Source organism: Dermacentor variabilis, chromosome 6 (genome assembly GCF_050947875.1).
Source record: "Dermacentor variabilis isolate Ectoservices chromosome 6, ASM5094787v1, whole genome shotgun sequence".
NCBI lineage: Eukaryota > Metazoa > Arthropoda > Arachnida > Ixodida > Ixodidae > Dermacentor > Dermacentor variabilis.
The window spans coordinates 169,024,875-169,045,617 of NC_134573.1; the positions used below are offsets into that span (position 1 = coordinate 169,024,875).

The window sequence follows — 20,743 nt, forward strand, 5'->3', positions numbered from 1 at the left end:
TCTGGAACGATGTCTCGTTCTCTGGGCAGTGTCACTTGTATACAGGACTGCCTGCCGCGGCTGCACTTGCTTTACTGACTGAGCCTGCCCCCGTTCGAGCTACCCGCCTGGTTACCAATCCCAAACCGACGACCTGCGCCATTTCCCAAGCACTTTCCGCAAAGTGTTGATGTTGTTCTTGTTCTTCTTATTCTTGTTTTTCTTATTCTTGTTCTTGTTTTTCTTGTTCTTGTTTCTCTTGTTCAGCCAGCCGCTGCGACCATTTACGTACAGAAATAATACGTGGATGTATCGTCATCAATAATAATGTCAGTAGCAGCAGCAGCTTATTACACATTTTCTCTGAAATACCTTTTTTTTTTCTCCAAGAGACCTCCAATTATTCCTGTGTTGCATCAGCTGATCTTATCCTATGTGTGCAAATTTCATCACTTAATCACACTACCTTATCCTCTGCCTTCCTCGCCTTTGTTTCATACCTTAGAACCCGTTCCACCCCCTCCCTCCCCCGGAAGATAACGAGTTATCTGCTCTACGCATTGCATGACCTGCTTAAAAAGTAAATGTGCAGGCAAAAACCCTCAATATTTAAAAATTTGCGATTGGTAGACACGCCCACCAATCGCTAATTTTTCAAACGCCGATGGCTTTGCCTGCACATTTGGGCAACAAGACTGTATAAGTGCCGTTTACAGCGCTGTTTCAGCGAGCCAGCCAAACGTTGTGCTCTCTGATCACATTCACGTGCGCACAGCTCACGTCCTCGCACGTTGTCTCTTCTCGGTGCCAGGCTGCTGCCGGAGTCTGCGCGGTGGCTTTTATCGCGGGACCGCTTCAGCGAAGCCACCCGCGTGCTGACACGCGTGGCGAAGACAAACGGCGTCTGCCCGCCCAAAAGCCTGGCCACCGATTTGGAGGTAATTGGCTAATCGAGCGTGCCTCAGCACCTCTCTTCCTCTCGTCAGAACGCCCTTCCGCTTTTGTTCTGTCGCGTACCTTTTTCTTTCGCACTTCACTCTGTTTCGGAACGTTCCTCGCTGACGTCATTACTGATCGAAAACCTGATAATGCCCGCATGGTTGGAGCTGCGGGACACTCGTGTCAATCAAACAAAACAGAGAGCGAGAAACAGTTGCGCAGGCGAGAAGATTGTGGGGAGAAGTAATGCGACTGACCTGCTTACGGCGTAGAGAGAAAACAAAGTCGTCCTTTCAGTCACCCTGAGACGGGGAGATGTAATTGTACGCATGGGCAGGGAAGTTGCCCCCTTATTGTGGCTATCGGTAGTGCGCAAGAAACAACGGTCACGTTCCGAAATCTAGGAAAAAGTGTTGTATAGGCGGCTGGTTTTTCGGAGCTCTAAACTAAGGCGAAAGTGTAATAACCGCTTCAACAAATTGAAGATAAACAACAACTACTTTAAAAAAACATTCTCCAAGACGAAATCGGTTCTCGAGTATTATATATGACTTCTCTCTTTTTCTTATTCTTTTGCACAAGAACTGTCGCAAGGAAAGTTGACGTCGTTCGTATCACAGCAACATATTCTTGAGAATTATCTTTTTGACACCGAACACCTAATGGCGTTATTCTTTTCTCTTGCCAGCGGGTCCAGAAAAAACTTGCAGAGGAAGAAAAAGTGGCCAAGTCGTCTACTGCCGACCTCATACGGATGCCGAAAGTCCGTAGTAACTTTCTCATCATCACGCTGAGCTGGTATGTAAATTATGCCGAAAGTAATGTAAAGTATAATGCTGGGGGGGAGGGGGGACTTGCTTTATACTAACAGACCGCGTCACACGTATGTGTTTGAGATTCGTGTCTTGCTATACTGCATATGGCGTGTGGAACATTATAATATGAGAAAACAACAAATATGGGAGCGAATGGGGGAAAAATATCGGCAAGAATCTTCTAGAATCAGACGTCTTAATAAAAAAAAGGGAGGCCTTTTTCGGCAACGCCGAAGAAATACATGCACCACATTACAAAATACACACACAGTGAAAATTTCTGCTCTTCGGCCATTTCTCTGCGGAATGTGAATGTCGCGAGCATTTCCAATGATTGTAATAGGTGCGTCCGGAAAGCTTTTGTGTGATCTTTTTCAACGTTCAACTTTTATCCAGCGCCTCTTGTTTCACCATGACACATACTAATATATGACTAATATGAAACCATTGTACGCTGACAATACAAACAAACTCGTGTTCACTGTTTTGCAATGGTGTGCAATCTGTTAGATGCAATAACTATCTCCCATCCACACAAAGTTGTACTACATTACAGTTAAGCAACGTTAATTATCTTCATCATTCCATTGCCACGCATCCCTTTCTGATGCGAGGAAGAAAAAATAAGTATGCTCACTTTCAATTGCGATACATAAGGAGATTCCTTTCTATACCATGGTTATGCAGGCCCCTAATGAATTCTACAAGAAGAGCAGCGTAGTAGAGAACAGGGCCGTTTTACTATTATGAACCATTGGCACTTGGCAATGATAGGGTGGGAGCGCCGCAGCGGATGCCCATTTCGACGTGGACATTGAGCCAAGATCAGATTTAAGATTGCACGACACCTGCGTAACTTAGTCAAGACTCAGACCACTGACACATTCAGGGGCAGTAGGAGAACGAATAAGGCCAGAGGCTCCCTCTGCCTCCCTTAACTCGCTGAGACTCACGCCGTGTATACGTTGAGACAAGACAATAAATCGGTCATCTGATTAACCACGCAGAAGACAGCCATCTCAGCTCTCAACCACTGAGTCAGTCATGCTTTCGCCCCGCCAATCAAGGGTCGCCAACGCGGGCGCGTACTACGGCATGAGCATCAACGTGACCAACATGAGCGGCAACGAGTTCCTCAATTTCTTCCTGCTGGCGCTCGTCGAGTTCCCGGCCTGCGTGGTTGCCTGGTGGGCCATGGAGAAACTGGGACGCCGATGGATGAACGTCTTCTTCCAGTTCATGGTCAGCATATCGTGCATCGCCTTCTGCCTCGTGCCCAAAGGTGAGCTCATGCGCGATCCAGGTGAGGCCTCTCCAATTAACAGCGACGGTAGTGCACGCATTACGGCGACATTTGTAGACGTCTGTTCGCGAGTGTCGCACACGTGATTCTTCTGACGAAACGTTGCAGAACAGCTACTCCATCTATCTTTTCTACCCGACATTCAAAACTGCGTCCGCAACGTGAGAATCAACGTGTCGTCTTCGCCACAGCGGTCGTCGTAATGCGGTCATTGTTGTGGTTATGGTCGTCGCCGTGCCGTGGCCTTCGTCGTTGAACCACTAGCTAAACCTGTTTTACGGGGCAGTAATCCTCCCATAGCCTGATATATTAAGCAAAAGAAAAACATAAATTTCACTTGTAGGCTCTTTAAAGCGACGCTTCTTTTTATTATTTTTTTTATTTCCTACTTCCTTAAGTGTTGCGTCGTCGTCATGTTCCTTGCCGAGTTGGAGGGCGAGGTGTGTGTATTTGTGCGTAAATAACGTGAGTGGAGAGAGTAGCCACTCAGAAAAATAAAATATATATGTCACGATTACAACGCGAAGTGAAGCCGCAAGGAAACAGGGAACGACGCATTAAAAAAAAAAACTCACAATATCGACATATATAATAACGAAGCAATGAATGCGATGGCACCATATTAGAATATTTCACAAGGCAAGGCTCGTAGCTTTAGCGGCAGTATGAATTGCAGTACACATAAGCTGACTAAGTAAACACGCCTGATTAAGCGCGCGCATAAACAGAGATAATTCGATGACAGCTAGCAACCTCGGTTAGAATCCTGAGATGATGAGAAGAACCTGCCGTAGGCAGCGCGTGCTTGTCCCACACCGTATACGTACAGTGTTGCCGCTTTCTCCACCATAGCAAGAGTGCCGCACGCTCAGAACTGAGCAGACTACATGAACTATTCAACCAGGCGCGGGGGAAGATAACCCGGATGAAGGTACCATGCGAGCAACCTTCACAGCTCGTTGTCCGCCTGGTGTTGTTGATGTCGGACATCGTAGTCGTCAGCAGATCACGCAACGTGAAAAACATTCGGCGAGCGGATCATGCATGCATGATATCGGCCGCTTGCCGGGAATGTTCGTGCAACTCTTCTTGCAATACCTACGTGAGAAGAAGTAATGGTCACGTCGGGGCATTATTGCGGTAGGGTTTCGACACTTGCGATGATTATTTAATGAGGAGCCGTTAACGGTGATGTCACAGTACAGATGTACAACGCACTCCGACACAACATGCCCAGACAGGGTCTCAAGACCGAATTTTTTTTTTCACCCAGGCAGATAGGTATGAGGCCTTGCTGATAAGATTTCCTTTAGTGTGGACATTGACGGCGGGGTCTTCGTGAAGGTTGCGGAGTTACGATTTAACCGTAGTGTCCATTTCGACGTGAACCAGTTGCAACAAACCAGGAAATTAGCGAAAATGGAGTTTTGAAAGTATACCTTATCTGTCCGAAGAGATTGTTTCTCTTTAATGTTCCTTTAAGTCGCATTGCTTATGAAAACGAGCATGTGCGAGTTCCATCTTTCCCCGTAGTAGCTCGCCTTAGTTAAGTCACTTTGTTAGGGTCTACCACCTTCGGAATCGGACCCATATATTCCGCACTCCCCTCCTCGCAGTACCTAGTGATACGCAGACGCTGTGCGACACTGTACCGCCTTCAGGGTCATCCCTATTAGTGAAACAGGTTGTAACATATCTTCTCTGGAATACAAAAAATCGCTCACCCTGCCATCGGCGTCATACTAACAACACCGACGTCGCGCCTGTCCTGCTGCTGTCGTCACACAGGCTCACGTCACAGACGCTATTGCTCGCCTTTCACAAACAGTTTGGGTTTCTGCGAAGCGTTAACAGAATGACCAAACAAAACACTGGATAGTTAGCTACCTGCAATATGCTTCGCGTGATTAACGTAGATTCCCACAGAGCGCTTTATTAACCGCTTGACTAAAGCTGCGCTTCACGTAGACTTCAATATGTCCATTGGATCTCAATCATTTCGTGCAAGGTTAAAACATCCAACATTAGTTTCACATCATTTAGTGTGCCTCGAAAAAATTTATGGGCTCGTTGCGAAAACAAATGGGTGTGTGACACGAAAAAAATGCTATAATACCACCATATTTTCGTACTGTACAAGCTGTGAATTAGCGAAGCTAACCGTCTCGCATCTTATGGCAGCCCGCCATGTCAGTCAATATTGCAGAGTTGCCGACTGCGATCTTTGCACGTGAATGGATGCAGCCGAGCCTGTGATTTTCTTTTTTTTTCTTTTTTTAGAGTGCTCAACCTCGTTGGAAACTGAAGTGTGCAAGCACTGTTCCCCGAGACAGGGATGGTAACATGCCGACATCTTTTGTTCGGATGACTGCACGTGGCGCCGAAACCAGCTTTGTCTCGCTTAGACGTCCCTTTCGGAGTCATAGGAGCACAGATTCGGTACGGGGCGATATCTAAACAACAGGCTATAAAAGCTAATGGGTTAAGGCTTTCGACTGAGGGGCCTCCTTAAACCTCAATCACGTCGCCTTCGTAACTGCTGTACGCAACATTTAGCGTGCAAATGAAAAATGACCTTGCGCTTCCCCTTACCTCCTTTTGAAGCGTCAACCATCAAAGATGCTTCAGCAGGTTTCCGTGGCAGCCACATAGAGAAAGGAATATATCTTTGTGAATTTTTGCAAGTGGCTAACGCTATAATGCAAGTCAATACAAGGGTATACATAGAGGTTATGTGCAAGAAACGCTGCATGTCGGAGAAGCGAATCCTAGAATATGCTGACACTTTCGGAACAACGTGTAAAATGACAGCCCGATTGTCTCGCGGAAAACTGTCTTGCTTGATGAAACTTGTCGAGCGAAAAATGGCCTCACTGAAGTCCGTTTGTGACAAGCTTTAAGCATGTACCACTTTGAGCTTTCTACCAGTTGAAGTTTGTTGACTTCAAACAGTGCGATTGTAGCGCAGTGCGTTTCAAAATTGTTTATCCCGCCTCCTTTCATGCAGAGGCGCAATTCACCGGCATCGTCCTCGTGATGTTGGCCAAGTTCTCTTGCACGGCGTCCGCAATGGTCATGTACCAGCAGGCGTCCGAAGTGATGCCCACACCTGTGCGCTCGTTTGCCCTCGGCGCATCCTCGTCGGTCGCTTCGACGATCACCATCTGCATGCCCTACATCATCTACCTTGTACGTTCTGACAACATGTGCGGGTATTTCCCTTTATAATGTTGAAGCAATGCAAACACAGAAATTGTACTTTAACAAAATATTTGGGCCTTAAAAATTGTCCTTCCGTCCGTCCTTCCTTCCTTCCTTCCTTCCTTCCTTCCTTCCTTCCTTCCTTCCTTCCTTCCTTCCTTCCGTTCTTTTTTTCTTTCTTTTACGATACATTATATCGTCATCAATAACAACTAGTTCAGATTGAAAGAGCAAGTAGGCATACTGATCCGATGTACTCTCTGTCTCTCTCTTTCTCATCACGACAGAAATAAACTCTTCAGGAAATGAAATAGCCGTCTCCCCACAAGACGCATGCTGCGGCTTGTGTGTGTGAGAGAGAGAGAGAGACGGGCTAGGAAATGCAGAGAGAATAACCCGAAAGCATTCTGGTTTTGCACTCTGCAATGGCAGTAGGGTAAAGGGAAATGAAAGACGGAAAGAATAAAAAGGCAAACGCACGAAAAAAAAAAATAACAGAGGAGGTTGGGAACCTCTGTGAGAACTATAGTCTCTCTCATAGGTCACTCGAACGCAAAAATTTCAAGTGTGCCTTGAGAGGCTTGTGGTGTGACGATTGTATGGCCGGCGTTCCAGGACTGTCTGTTCCGAAAGAGGCCGGTCGTCAAGACACGCCAGCACGGTCGCGAGTTACTGCCTGTGTGCGCTGTATCGGCAACAACGGCAAAGAACGCGTTCGATAGTTTCATCGCTGCCGCAGTGGTCACACGCAGCACTATCTTCGCTTTTGATGCGGAAAGCAAATAATGTTGTCAAAGCGAACTGCGGCTTCTGCATACGTGGTATATATCTATAGATTGGTGAACGCTGACGCGTTGTACAAAGACGCGCAACGTGTAAGTACTTCATCTCCCTTTCTCTCACAGGGGAAGTACGGAGCCTGGATCCCGTTTGCAGTAATAGCCATGCTCGCAACACTGGGAGGAGCATTTTCGGTGTGGCTACCTGAAACTCGAGGTTATCCTCTGTACCAGAACATGGAGGACGCGCAGAAGTTTGCTGAAAAACAAAAGTTCTTCTCTTTCAACAGGTATGGCTTCTCCATCCTCTCAAAAATGTGCGCGAGAGACCGGCGTGTGATAAAGAAAGATGACAGGGACGCCAGCCGCAGAAATTAATCGAACTAACAAACATTTTAGCTCCTACGATACAGTTAAACATATATTTACTTATCGGTAATTATACTGATAGTTTCAAGGATGGGGATCTCAACTCGTTGCAAACATTAATATGACCGGCAGAATTATATCGCACCTTTAATTTCCCTCGCCTGCTCTCTTTTTCACGGATCTTATCACGGTTCTATCGACTCCCGCGCCAGTTTAGTCCCCTCGTGCTAGCCACTTAAAAGCTGTGTAAGTGAAATGTAAAATGAAGCAATAAACGTACACAGACGTCGTAATGTTCAAAGGCGGTGACCTAACCCGTGTGCGATAGTACTCGTATATCTTTCAAGCTTCGAAGGTACTCCTAGTTTCATAACCACTATTCCTTCGTGCGCAGCGGCCGCGACATAGCTGAAAGTGCGCGCATATAATATATATACATTAGCACCCGCCAATGAAATCACTGCCTGCTGACCGACATAGTACTCATCATCATCATCATCATCAGCCTATTTTATGTCCACTGCTGAACGAAGGCCTCCCTCCCTGCGACCTCCATTTGCCCCTGTCCTGCGCCAACTGATTCCAGCTTGTGCCTGCGAATTTCCTGATTTCATCACCCCACCTAATTTTCTGCCGTCCTCGACTGCGCTTCCATTCTATTGGCACCCATTCTGCAACTCTAATGGTCCACTGGTTATCCATCCTAAGCATTACATGGCCTGCTCAGCTTCATTTATTCCTCTTAGTGTCAAATAGAATATCGGCTATCCCCGTTTGCGATGATCCACACCGCTCTCTTCCTGTCTCTTAGTGTTACGCCTAACATTCTTCGTTCAACCGCTCTTTGCGCGGTTATCAACTTGTTCTCGAGCTTATTTGTCGACCTCCAAGTTTCTGCCCCATACGTTATACCACCGGTAGAATGCATTGATTGTACACCTTTCTTTTCAATGATAGTGGTAAGCTTCCAGTCAGGACCTGACAATGTCTTCGGTATGCACTCCAACGCATTTTTATTCTTCTGTAAGTTTCCTTCTTATGATCAGGGTCCCCTGTGAGTAATTGACCTAGATAAACGTACTCCTTCACGGACCCCAGAGGCTGACAGGCGATCTTGAACTCTTGTTCCCTTCCCAGGCTATTGGACATTATCTTTGTCTTCTACATATTAATGTTCAAGCCCACTCTTACGCTTTCTCTGTTAAGGTCCTCAATCATTTGTTGTAACTCGTCTGCATTGTTGCTGAATAGAACAATGTCACCGGCAAACCAAAGGATGCTGATATATTCACCGTCAATCTTTACTCCTAAGCCTTCCCAGTTTAATAGCTTGAATACTTCTTCCAAGCAAGCAGTGAATAGCATTGGAGAGATTGTATCACCCTGTCTGACCCCTTTCTTTATAGGTATCTTCCTGCTTTTCTTGTGTATAATTAAGGTAGCTGTAGAACATGTGTAGATATTTTCCAAGGTATTTACGTAAGCGTTCTGTACTGCTTGATTACGTAATGCCGCTATGACTGTTGCTATCTCTACTGAATCAAATCCCTTTTCATAATCTATGAAAGCCATATAGACAAGCTTATTGTACTCTGCGGATTTCTCGATAACCTGATTAATGGCATGGATGTCATCCATTGTAGAGTATACCTTCCTGAAGTCAGCCTGTTCCCTTCGTTGACTAAGTCCAGTGTTGCCCTTATTCTATTGGATATTATTTTGGTAAATATTTTATATAATACTGGGAGTAAGCTAATGGGCCGATAATTTTTCAATTCATTAACGTCTTCCTTTTTGTAGATTAGCATAATGTTTGCATTCTTCCAGTTTTCTGGGACCCTTGCAGTCGATAGACAGTTCGTATAAAGAGTCGCCAGTTTTCCAAGCATTACGACTCCTCCATCTTTGATTAAATCGACTGTTATTCCATCTTCTCCTGCCGCTCTTCCTCGTTTCGTGTCTTGCAAGGCCCTTCTGACCTCATCGATAGTTATAGGACGAGTTTCTATGTCCTGTTCATTGCTGTTTCTAATTGAGGTATCCTACAGGACAATTTGGTACTGTACAGGTCAGTATAGAATTGTTCCGCTGCTTTTACTATATCTGCGAGATTGCTGATGATGTTACCCTGCTTATCTTACAGAGCATACATCTTGGTTTAGGCTGCGTCCATTTTTTTACGGCTTCTTCAGTCTTTCCCACGTTATAGTTTCGAATATAACTTATTTTCGCCTTGTTGATCAATTTTGACAGTTCCGCGAATTCTGTCTTAGCTCTTGAGTTGGACACTTTCATTTCTTGTCGTTTCTTTATTAGATCCTTTGTTACTTGGGAGAGCTTGCCTACTGGATGCCTTGGTGCCTTGCCTCCCACTTCAATTGCTGCCTCTGAAGCCAACCTAGTAACGGTTTTATTCGTTAGCTCTATGTCATCATCTCTGTGTTCTAAGGCTGCATAATTGTTTCAAAGTACCAGCCTGAATTTGTCTGCTTTTACCCTTACTGCCTCTAGGTTTACCTGTTTCTTCTTGACCAATTTTGCTCTTTCTCTCTTCAAATTGAGGTGAATCTTAGCCCTCACTAACCTATGATCACTTCACTTTACCCTACCTATCACTTCTACATCCTGCTAGTACTATGCTGGGGTCAGCAGAAAGTATGAAGTAAATTTAATTTCTTGCTTCACCATTAGGGATTTTCCCGGTCCACTTTCTGTTGCTACGCCTCCTGAAAAAAGGTGTTCATTATTCGAAGGTTATTCCTGAAGCATAGTAGGGAAGAAATGTAAATGAGTAGCATGATGAAACAGTTCTCTCGACATAAGCCCTGAACACATAATGCAGCGTCATAGGCACCTCTAAAGCACACGTACCTCTCGATGTGATAGCACACGGTATTGAACAGCTCGATGATTTTCCTATATTTAGCCTTCCACATTCCTGGGCCACGTATGTGCCACTTGGTACGTGACACGGTGACAAAACAAGGTATGGAAGCCTTAAACGCATTAACATTAAGCGTCGCACTTCTCACCGCACGAGCCTTTCTTTTTCTTCAATCGACAAACATCAGACATCTCCCTCGTCCTCGTGACATTACTCCGTCGACATCTGAAAATGTAAAACCGCATAAACGGCTCATTGAATTTCGTCATAGCCTACGAACTATGTAGACCACAAACATGAAAGCTGCAGGACATAAAGACTACATAAGTCCACACGTTGTATTACATTGAACTAAACAGAATTGTGCGCGTCACATGTAGGTTTACCGCATTATATTACCCTCTTCTCGAAGGCTTCGCTTCACACAGATCCCAACGAATACGTGGGGTATACGTAATGTTCTGCATGTTTTCTTGCTTTAAAACAAAACTTGGAACACTACGTTGTCACCTGTATGTTTTTGATGGTGTATTGGCTGGCATTCAGCATAGCCAATGTGTAACCCGAATCGCCAGCCTATTTTTCTCTTCTTTATTCCGTGATATTTAGGAGGAATCCCAACACTATCCTCTGCTTTCTTTTATTCTCTGCAGAAGGCCCAAGGACCAATGCCCACCTGTAGATAAACAAACAAACGAGAAAGAGATGAAGTTGATCTCGAACGGCTGCGCTCTTTGAAAAACTGTTTAAAAAAATTGTGCCCACATTGTGAACGTCGAGAAGTTTTTCCCAAGTTACCTAAGCCATGGACTGGAGCCGTCAACGTTTCCTCCCTGCGCTGACATATTATCGCGCGGCCAGCAGCTGTTCAACAGCGATGTGAGGCTCCTTTACAGCTTTCCAGGCATCCGTCCGGATATCTGGATTATGTGTGAACCGTCGGGCGGCAAGAGGAGAAGAGAAGGCAAATTTGGTTACTACGTTTGCCGTTTTTATTTCACACTGGCGTGACTGATTCGTGGAAAGCGAGTTGTTTTATTACAGCTTGCATGTCCGCAAGTCACGTAGCTACGTTAAAGCGGTACGTAAAGTGTCTAGCATGCCGCGGCTTTTTAGGTAGTCCAACATATGATGTCCTCTCTGTACTACAACAACGTGCCCAACTTGGGTCAATTGGTACATACTTAAGCTCTCTAAACTAGTATTTTGTTTTTTAGTTCACATTTGATAGCGGTCCAGGAGTATATACGGCAAGAATTGGAACGAACACAAGTAACTAAAATGGTATTCGAGTGAGTTAGTCAATTCGCAGCTGAAGGAATTGTAATAGTTGGACGTGCAAGCAGAAGGTAACACGACGGTCAGACTAAGGCTTTGCTCATTAAACACTAGAGTTGATAGTCAAAGACCATTTGACCCTTTTCTTTCCTCAACCGCAGGCTCAGCCATAAAAAACAAAGTTACGCTAACAAAAGACCAAGAATCAGCATTGGAACACATCGAAGTCATGCAACTGTACAGTGAGAAAGCTCAGCGCAACCCCGGTGTGTCCGTGATGTTAAGGGGTCACTAAAATAAAATACAATATCAGCTTAGGCTAATAAAGTATTCTTACAGAAGTATTTTTGTTAATCTTGCGAGAAAATGTTCGTTACTGGAAGGGAAGACGAAGGTCAAACTACTACCTTTTGGATTTCGCTCCGAAACCCCGAAGCTCGTACTTCAGTGTGCGGTCACGGATTTCGAAGTACATTCCTGTATTTGGGATTTTTGCGGCATGGTAAAAGCACTCGAAACTTCTTAAGTTCAGTATTTCGCTCCTTTAGGATACTGTATCGTCCAACTTTGTTGATAAAGGATTAACTAGGCCCGAGCACGCAGACGCCGCTAAAATTCATGACGTCATTCGAGACGGTGCCATCACCTCAAGGCGACGGAGCCACCAGCCCGTATTTGCGTGTTTTCTGGATTATCCAGCCTGCTCTCAAAGTCAGGGATGGCTTTCTTTTGGTATTGATGCCACCCAATTTACTAATACAGCTCGACCTATTATTTTACCTCTTTAGTGCCCCTTAAGCCCTCCTGTTTTACCATACACCACCGCTCCGCCACTGTTCCAGCACCGTTTCAGAACAGCGCCGTACAAGCGCTGTTCTGTCAAAAAAGTGGGCGTGGATGTTTGTCTGCTGTAGTTATCAACACAGGCAGCCCTGACTTCCCGCTCTTCCGGCTCGTTTTTTCACGAGCTCTGTATACGACCGCATGTGATCTGTGATTAAAAGGAGGTTGTCTTTCCCTTTGCTGTTCTTTATTGAAAGCAACTTAAAAAAAGGAAACAAAAATAAAAAAAACAACGTAGACTGTTAAAGTGTTCTTTAAAAATGCGATTTCATTGTTTTTGTTTATCAGGTGAGAAAATGAATGTCGAGGTTACATTTGCCGAATTATGTGCCAAAATCTCAGTGCTGGCACGTCAGTGTAACGTCACAGATTTGTTTTTCTTTTCTTTTTTTTTTTCTTTTTTTTAGTGTTGACACAAAGTGCGCGACAAGACAGGACACAAGGTGAAAAAAAAATGGAACAGGACAAGCGAAGCCTTATAATTGATTAACTGAAAGAAAAAAAAGGAAGAAATAACTTATATCCGTGCTCGTCTGTTACTTTTCTTACCTTGCGTCCCGCCTTGTCGTGGTGTTTGTATCACTGCCATCCGTACAAACACGCCCAGCTTCAACCCTATTCTTTATTACTTGGGCCGAAGTGCCTCCGTAAAAGTTCTTGCAGCTTGCTAAGTTCTATGTCTGGCTCTTTTAAAATACAATGCAGTCGATCCTTACCGTTAAAATATTAACCGGGTTCGAGCAAGAATACGTCAAAATTCCATGACGTCATGGTGTTCTCGTGCGAGAACTTCGAGGCGGCTGTCTCATCTTTTCTTTTTTTTGCGTTCTTTAATAAAAAAAAATAAACTGTAGGACTTTAGGTGTCAAAACCACAATAGGAGTATGGGGCACTCTGCAGTGCTAGTCTCCGGTTTAATGTTTGACCAGCTGGAATTCTTGCGTCTTTTGTGGCTCAGCCAGCTTCTCGTCACGGTAAGAATGCCTTTGTTGATATTGTACAAAATTAATTAACTAATACAGCTGACGTTAATTTTCTTTTTAGTGCCGCAATATAAACTCACGTGTGATCAACGTTTATAATTTTTTCCCCGAATACGCTTCCCAAGAAACATAGTAAAGCCTTTTCTTCACCATTAAAGCTTCCCTATATAGAAATAGCTATACGTGTCTGGCTTGAATCAAAATTATTAGACTAACACGTACGGCGTGTAGGAATAACGCTAGGTACAACGACGTTGTTCTTAATGAAACAAAGTAGAATACTACTGCTAGCATTTCTTATGACTGCGCTCACATGTAGCAGCCGCAACCATCGCAGAAGCGAAGCGAGCCAATGTGTCATGAAGTTATGACGTCACCACCTCCAGCGTAACGAAACCGACAACGGTTTTTAGAAACAATTAATACAATAAGTTAATTATGACCCTCTGACAGGTTGCACTATTTTTTCTCGGTTTGAGAGGGTCTGGATGATCAGTTATTTTATTGCAAAATAAAATAATAATAAAGACCTCTCAGTGAGCATTTTATTTTGTGCAGGAGCTATATATATATATATATATATATATATATATATATATATATATATATATATATATATATATATATATCATTTGATCAGATACGCTTTTATTGGCGAACATTAAAGGGCTACCCTTACCACAGGCACGCTCTCCTCCTGGCCATGTACTTCTGAAGAATACGCGTGGGCACTACGTCAATGCCTAACGTCGCGTCGGCCCCACTTCTCCTCTTTGGAAACGCCATCAACTTCCGCTTGTCATGTACTCCGCATTTGTCGGCTGCACGCTGCTGCCGCTGCACGCTAAGTGCAAAGCCCGCCGTACAGTCAGTTGGCTGCGCACGGAAGGCAAGAGAGGCGACTAGTACGAGCGGGCGGTGGGACTGCATGGCAAAGGCCTGCTAGCAGGGGGATCGCAATTGCTGTCCCTCGTGCATGGGCCAATCGGCGGCTTTTACCAAGGGGACGTCACGCGCACGACTTAGTCGGCGTCACGATATGTGAACAGGGGGACCGGAAACGCCGGGAAGTGAGCTCGAGATTATTTCTCGAATTAGCAGAGGATGTTCCGAAGTCCTTTAAAAAAGCACGTCTCCGCACTCGCACATATAGTTGCAGGCCGTATACCGCCACACCCTTGAAAACCGAATTTCCTCAATTTCGCGTGCACTCTTTTCGTATGTGGAATTACTTCTACGGCGCCAGCTCCAGTAAAATGCGACTGCCCACTTTCACAAAAAAATCGCAGCTCCATGGATGCTATACAAAGCATAGGCATAATTAGTACATGCAGTAAGAGTCTATGCAGGCACCGAAGTAGTACATGCGAAGTGCTCGCCTCCTTGTCCATTTTTCACAAGATATAGCAGTTTTCTTGACCAGTATAGCAAAACATTTCATTTCTTGCTTTCCAGCTGTCAAAGGTAGCTAGCTCACTGTACAATTTTAGGCGAAGCCACGTACCACACAAATTGGGCACGCTCTTGACACATTCTTCAACGGCCTCTGTTCGTATCGTCAGTCCAGAGTGCGTCAGCGTGTATATGCCTTGCGACAACCAGACCCCTGCGGGGGATGCAAATGAGAGAAAGGCAGGGAGGTTAACCAGACTTAAAACCTCCGGTTTGCTACCCTGCACTAGGGGAAGGGAAAGGGGAAGTAAAGACGGAAAGAAGAGCGTGACAAAAATAAAAGCGTGAGAAAAAAAAATATGAAAAGGGATGAAATGGGGTCCTTATAGTCTTTCTAATAGGCCACTGTCACGTAGAAAAGTCAACAAAGCCTTGACCGACTTTTGCTGCGACGACAGTTCACGTCGGCATTCCAAAACTGACTGTTCTGAAAGTGGCCTGTCGTCAAGGCGTGCCAACGTGGTCGCTAGTGACAGCCGGTGCGCGCTGTATTGAGGACAGTGGCAGAGCACGTGTTCGATGGTCTCCTCGCCGCCGCAGTCAGTGTCTGCAAGCCGCGCTGTCGTCCATACCGACTCGGAAGGCGAAGGATCTTGTGTAGGCGACACCAAGCCACAGTCGGCAAAGTACTGCTGTTTCTAGTCGAGAGAGTCCAGATGGGGGTCGAAGTCGAAGGGATGGGTCCAATCGGTGTAGACGTGTATGCTGTAAGCTTGGTGTGTTCCATAAAGTTTTGATGGATTCATTTGCAAGCACACGAATTTTCGTTGCAGCGTCTGTTCTTGAGAATGGAATGGAGTCTTGGAAGTCCTCCTCAGATGCAGATCGTGCTGCTGCGTCGGCAAGTTCATTGCCCATTATGCCACAGTGGCTTGGAATCCACTGCAACGTGATGTCGTGTCCTTGCTCGACGAGGTGGTGAAGCAGCAGTCTGATTTCTAGAACTAGTTGTTCGAGACCCCTGCGAAGTTTGGCGCAGGTACGTAAGGCCAGCGGTAGTCAATTTACACCGTAGTACCGTACACCGCATTTCAGCAGGGGTTGCAGCACGGCAACCACGCGCAGCGCATCGTAAAAACGTAACGACGCCGAATGACGTCACGCCGGAAGTACGACATATGTCCGGCCCACGTGCTTCCTCGTTTAGTAACAGGCGCTGGCCTGCGCACCGGCGTGCCCTTTTATGATAGCTTGTCTGTGCGCGAGTGCACAGAGTAATCAAAGAAAAAAAATATGGCAAGGAAACGGATGGAAATACATGTTGTATATATACGTTTACACGGACACATCATACAAGTCTACAACCCGACAAAAGCCTGTAAAAATGAAGATTTCTTAAACTTTCCCGGGATATATTCTGTATACAAAACCTATTTTTGGACATACGTTAGTCATAACTTTTTTGCAACGCGAGCTCCGTGCAAAAATCAACAATGGCATAGGACGATACAGACAGCCGCAGAATAATACAAGACGCATGTTTCAAAATGTCCTCGAATGACGTTCCCTAGCTTTCGCCCAGGTGGAAGTACTGCGCGGTCAGGAAATGTCGTCACGTATCCCGACCGTTACAAACCATAGATAGATGCTTCAAAAGATGAATGATTACATCCTTTAACAGGCCGCCTTCTCCTCCCAGGTTTAAACACAGGCAGTCTCCCTGCGCATATGACATCATGGCTGGAAGCGTGAAGGTTGATACTACGTGTAAGATAAACAAGGACCTTAGTAAGCACGCAGCTCGGCTCTGTGGCGCTGTGTAATAGCTCCCTGCGTCACGGTAGGCAGAGTGGTAGTTAGATTCCTGTTGGCTGATTGCAAACATTTTATATTTCACATACGCGCGAAGTAATCATAAGCAAAGCAATCCCACATATGCTATCAAGGTCTGTTATCAATATACGCATTCTGAAATGTGTACAGTATAGCTTAAGTCAAGTCATATGACCACCCTAACAGTGCACATGACACTTTAATGACTCTGTTTACACGGCATTACATACCGCGCTCTGTGTAGCCTTGGGGAACGGATTCGAAAGGTACTCCTGCTCCTGTTCAACTATACTCGTGGCAGATTGGCCCGGCTCCCCAGGAATGGAAGACAGGCCCCCTGATTCCGCTTCTGAAAGCTGGCAAGTCGTCTTTGGACATTGCGTCATACGTCCGATCGCGCTTGCTAGTTGTGCAGGAAAAGTAATGGAACGGATGGGTCCTAACGCGTCCTGGAGTGTTACTTAGAGCACTTTGAAATTTATCCAGGCCAATTGACAGGACTCAGGCGCGGCCGTTCATCTAGAGACAGCGTTGTCGACATGGTGACGTACGTCGAATTCCAAAAGGCCTGTAAACGCTTGTCTGCTACCTTGTTTCTAGACGTTAAAGGGGCTTACGATAACGTTACTCATGAAGCCATCCTTAAAGCGTTAGAAGCAATAGGACTCGGTGGCAAGATATATCTCTAGTTTCGTAGCTACCTACAGATGCGCTCATTCTTCATGATCGCCGGGGATAACCCGACACCCCAGTATTACAGTAGCCGCGGAATCACTCAAGGAGGACTACTAAGCCCAACGCTCTTTAATCTAGCCGTTATTGGACTACTCGAGGACCTGTAAAGCACCATTCGACTCTATATCTACGCTGACGATATCTGTACCTGGACGTCGAGGGTGTCACGGCTTCAGCTTCGCGCTCGGCTTCAGAAGGCGGCCTAATCGACATCGTGCTACTTTCGTAAACGAGGTCTGAAGGTGACGTGGGAAAAGTGCGCAGTGGTGGCGTTTGACCGGAAGCCAGTGTCTACATACGGACAAGTGATATCGATCAGGAGAAGTCGCAGGTTCTTGGGTGTTGTGAATGACAGACTTGTCCTGGACTCCTCACGTAAACCACGTGAAAAATCGACTGATTACTTTATGCCATCTGTTCAGGTTCCTTGCAGGAAAGAACTAGTGGGTGTTCACACAATTCATGTTGCAGCTGTACAGGGTGCTGTTTGTTGGGTTCCTCCGGTACAGCCTACCTGTTATATCCAACACCTGCAAAACCAACTTGCGTACAATTCAGAGCATTCAAGCTCAAGCTCTAAATATGCATTGGATTACCACGCAGTGCGTCTACGGCTGAAACTGTTGCCATTGCTCAAGATTATTCAATCACGACGCACATCGTCGTCGAGAGAATGCGTTCGCATGCCAGGCACACTGCCCGGACCCCTTGCCACCACTTCGCCACACTCCCCTTGGAAAGACCCGGCACGTCATTTAGCACAATTGCCAGGGCATGTCGTGCCTCGCTTACATCGGGGTACACACCTGCGGCAAGGTCAGGGTCTCCTCCATAGTGATTGTGTCATCCTGCAGTACACCTCATAATTCCAGGACTTCAGAAAAAGTCAGATCTGCCACCGTCTGCATTAAAACAATTGAGCTTACTCCTGTTGTACGAGAGATACAGTAGCCACGTACACATCTGTACTGATGGATCGAATGTATCGACCAGTTCTGGCGGTGTTGTGTTAATACCGACGAGAGGAGTAACATTGCTATTCAAGACGTCACCTTACACGACGTCCACGGCTGCAGAACTCACGGCTCGGCGCACTGCGCTTCAATTTATTGACACAGAGAGTCCTGGCACATAGGCCGTGTTTTCCGACTCGAGACCGGCTTCTCACAGCATGCAGTCAGTTCTCAGATGTAGAGCTCACCAACAGCTACCACACAATATTGTCAAGCTTCATCATGACGTCAAACGAAAAAGCTACGACATTATTTTCCAGTGGCTACCTGGCCATTGCAGTATAAGTGGGAATGATCAAGCAGACAAAGCTGCCCGAGATGCACATCAAGAACAACACCGCGTTCCCATTCCTCTTTCAACGACAGACGCTGCAAGGCAGCTTCGTCATTTGGCACGCAAGCTCTCTTTAACAGAGTGGAATACCCAAACATAAGGCGCACCAGGTTGTACGAACTGAACCCTTCGCTCCAACTCCGACCACCACCCGGGCTTCACCGACGTGAGGCGTCGCTTCCATACCGGCTGTGATTGGGGGTGACTTTCACGAAGGCGTACACTACTTTGATTCGAATGAATGATAGTGCTGCATGCGACGTCTGGGGCGGCAAAGAGAACATCGAAGATTTATTGTGCCATTGTCATCGATTTCAGTCGGAAACACAAACGTTATCTATCGCCATGCGACGACCGGACGATCGGCCGTTGTCTGTGCAGGTGCTCCTCGAAGACCGTCCCCATCGCTCGTAGGCCCCCAAAGCTCTGAAGGCACTTTTGTCTTTATCGAGGGCGACTTGCCTATGTGAACGCCTTTGACTCGCTCAGGCCCTCCGCGTGCGTGCGCGAGCTTCACCGTGGTTTTCCTCCCTCTCCCCTCCCTCTCTCTATCTTATCTTTCTATTCCCTCTTTCCCGTCCCCCAGAGTAGGGTAGCAACCAGACGCATTTCTGGTTGACATCCCTGCCTTCTCTCTTTATTTCCTCCTCCTCCTCCTCCTCCTGTTCACACAGACCAGTGGACCTCAAGAAGCGCAGTAGCGTTCCACGGCCTTCTGATACGATGTTAAGTCACCGTCAATTTCGTAAAATTCTTCCTTCACACAAGAGGCCAGTCGCCCGAGTGGTTCGGCACGCCGGAAGACGATTTTCTCGGCGCACTGTACTGCGGGCACTGGCACAGAAAAGAACGCCGCTCCTGATGCTTATTTCCTTTTTCTTTCTATTCCTTTGTTTCTTTCTCTCCTTTACTTCCACTCCCTATTTCCCGCAACCCAGTGCAGGGTAGCAAACTGGAAACTCGCATCCAGTCAACCTTCTCACATTTCCTGTCTCTCAGTCTTTCTCGAACGATCCTGTAGGCAATTCAGTTGTCCCGCAAGAACGACGTCCCAGATAAAAACAGCTCGCACAGCATCTAACGACAGATTGGCGGCTGACGCCATGCCGCCGCGCGATGCGACGCCACTGAGTGACCGCGTGCGTACGGCCTGGAGCGCGGCGACAATGACGTTACGCACGAGAACCCAGGGACCGCCCGTGTCAAGTAAACGTGCCGCTAGAAAGCCCGCGCTTACGACCAATATCAGAGGTCGACGTCAGAGGAGTGGCGAACACGCAATTTCCTTATTCGAACGGCGCGCAAGTGGGGGTCGAGGCAATCGGCCGACAGTGGCGGACTGTTGCCCGGCCGTATATGCGTTCCCAAGACGGCATCGCGAAGGGCCGTTTCTTTGTTTCTACCGTACATTGGAGCCGTGTCCGGTTGTTATGCAATCGTGGAGCAGTATTGGAAGACCCGGCTGAACGGCGGATCCGCCTGATCCGGCGAACACTGTGGATGCGCTTCTTCGCGACCTGACTCGTGAGTTTCTTTTCTCTTCTTTTTATTTTGCCTCTGGTTCTATTTTACAGGTGAACAGATTGTTCATGCGACTTCCCCCGGTCTTTATAAAGTGGTAAAGCGGCTGAACCTCTCGCGCAGCGCAACGCAGGTTCACTGTATAGCACCTTCTATTGTGGAAAACAATCAGTATATGAAATCAGGTTGTTTAGGTATGTGTTAGGCGTCAAGATCACCTAGTAATGCCACAGTCACTGCACCGTATGCTTAATGGGTATGCAATAGATGTACCAATTAGTCAATGCCCATAGGTTATGGTTTACGCGTAGAGTAACGCCTAAGCGTCGGCAACGGCAGAAGAAAGCCTACGTGAATTGTACATTCGCATCGAACAACCCACCGTACAGACACACGAAAATCACTAGGTTGTTTAAGAAGTGCGCAACTCAGTGTTAGGGGACGCTACCGGTGGGGCGCAAAAAAGGAAACAGAAAGACGCAAGTGTGGTTTCAGGGATTTTGAGTACGCTAAACCGCTTGGAAGGGCTATTTCTAAAACTA

General features: G+C 46.3%; 2 protein-coding genes across 2 annotated transcripts in view; both read left to right on the forward strand.

Annotated features, from left to right (window-relative positions):
- Positions 1-12,566, forward strand: part of LOC142585710 (organic cation transporter protein-like) — a 40,993-nt gene extending 28,427 nt beyond the window's left edge. The window contains exons 6-11 of the mRNA XM_075696680.1: positions 791-917; positions 1,607-1,716; positions 2,801-3,015; positions 6,044-6,225; positions 7,143-7,306; positions 10,923-12,566. Of these exons, the coding sequence (XP_075552795.1) occupies positions 791-917; positions 1,607-1,716; positions 2,801-3,015; positions 6,044-6,225; positions 7,143-7,306; positions 10,923-11,007 (883 nt within the window). The 3' untranslated portion in view covers positions 11,008-12,566. The remainder of the gene's footprint in view (positions 1-790; positions 918-1,606; positions 1,717-2,800; positions 3,016-6,043; positions 6,226-7,142; positions 7,307-10,922) is intronic.
- Positions 12,567-19,886: 7,320 nt separating this feature from the next.
- Positions 19,887-20,743, forward strand: part of LOC142585711 (organic cation transporter protein-like) — a 28,967-nt gene continuing 28,110 nt past the window's right edge. Inside the window, exon 1 of the mRNA XM_075696681.1 lies at positions 19,887-20,204. The gene's annotated coding sequence lies outside the window, so the exon portion shown is untranslated. The remainder of the gene's footprint in view (positions 20,205-20,743) is intronic.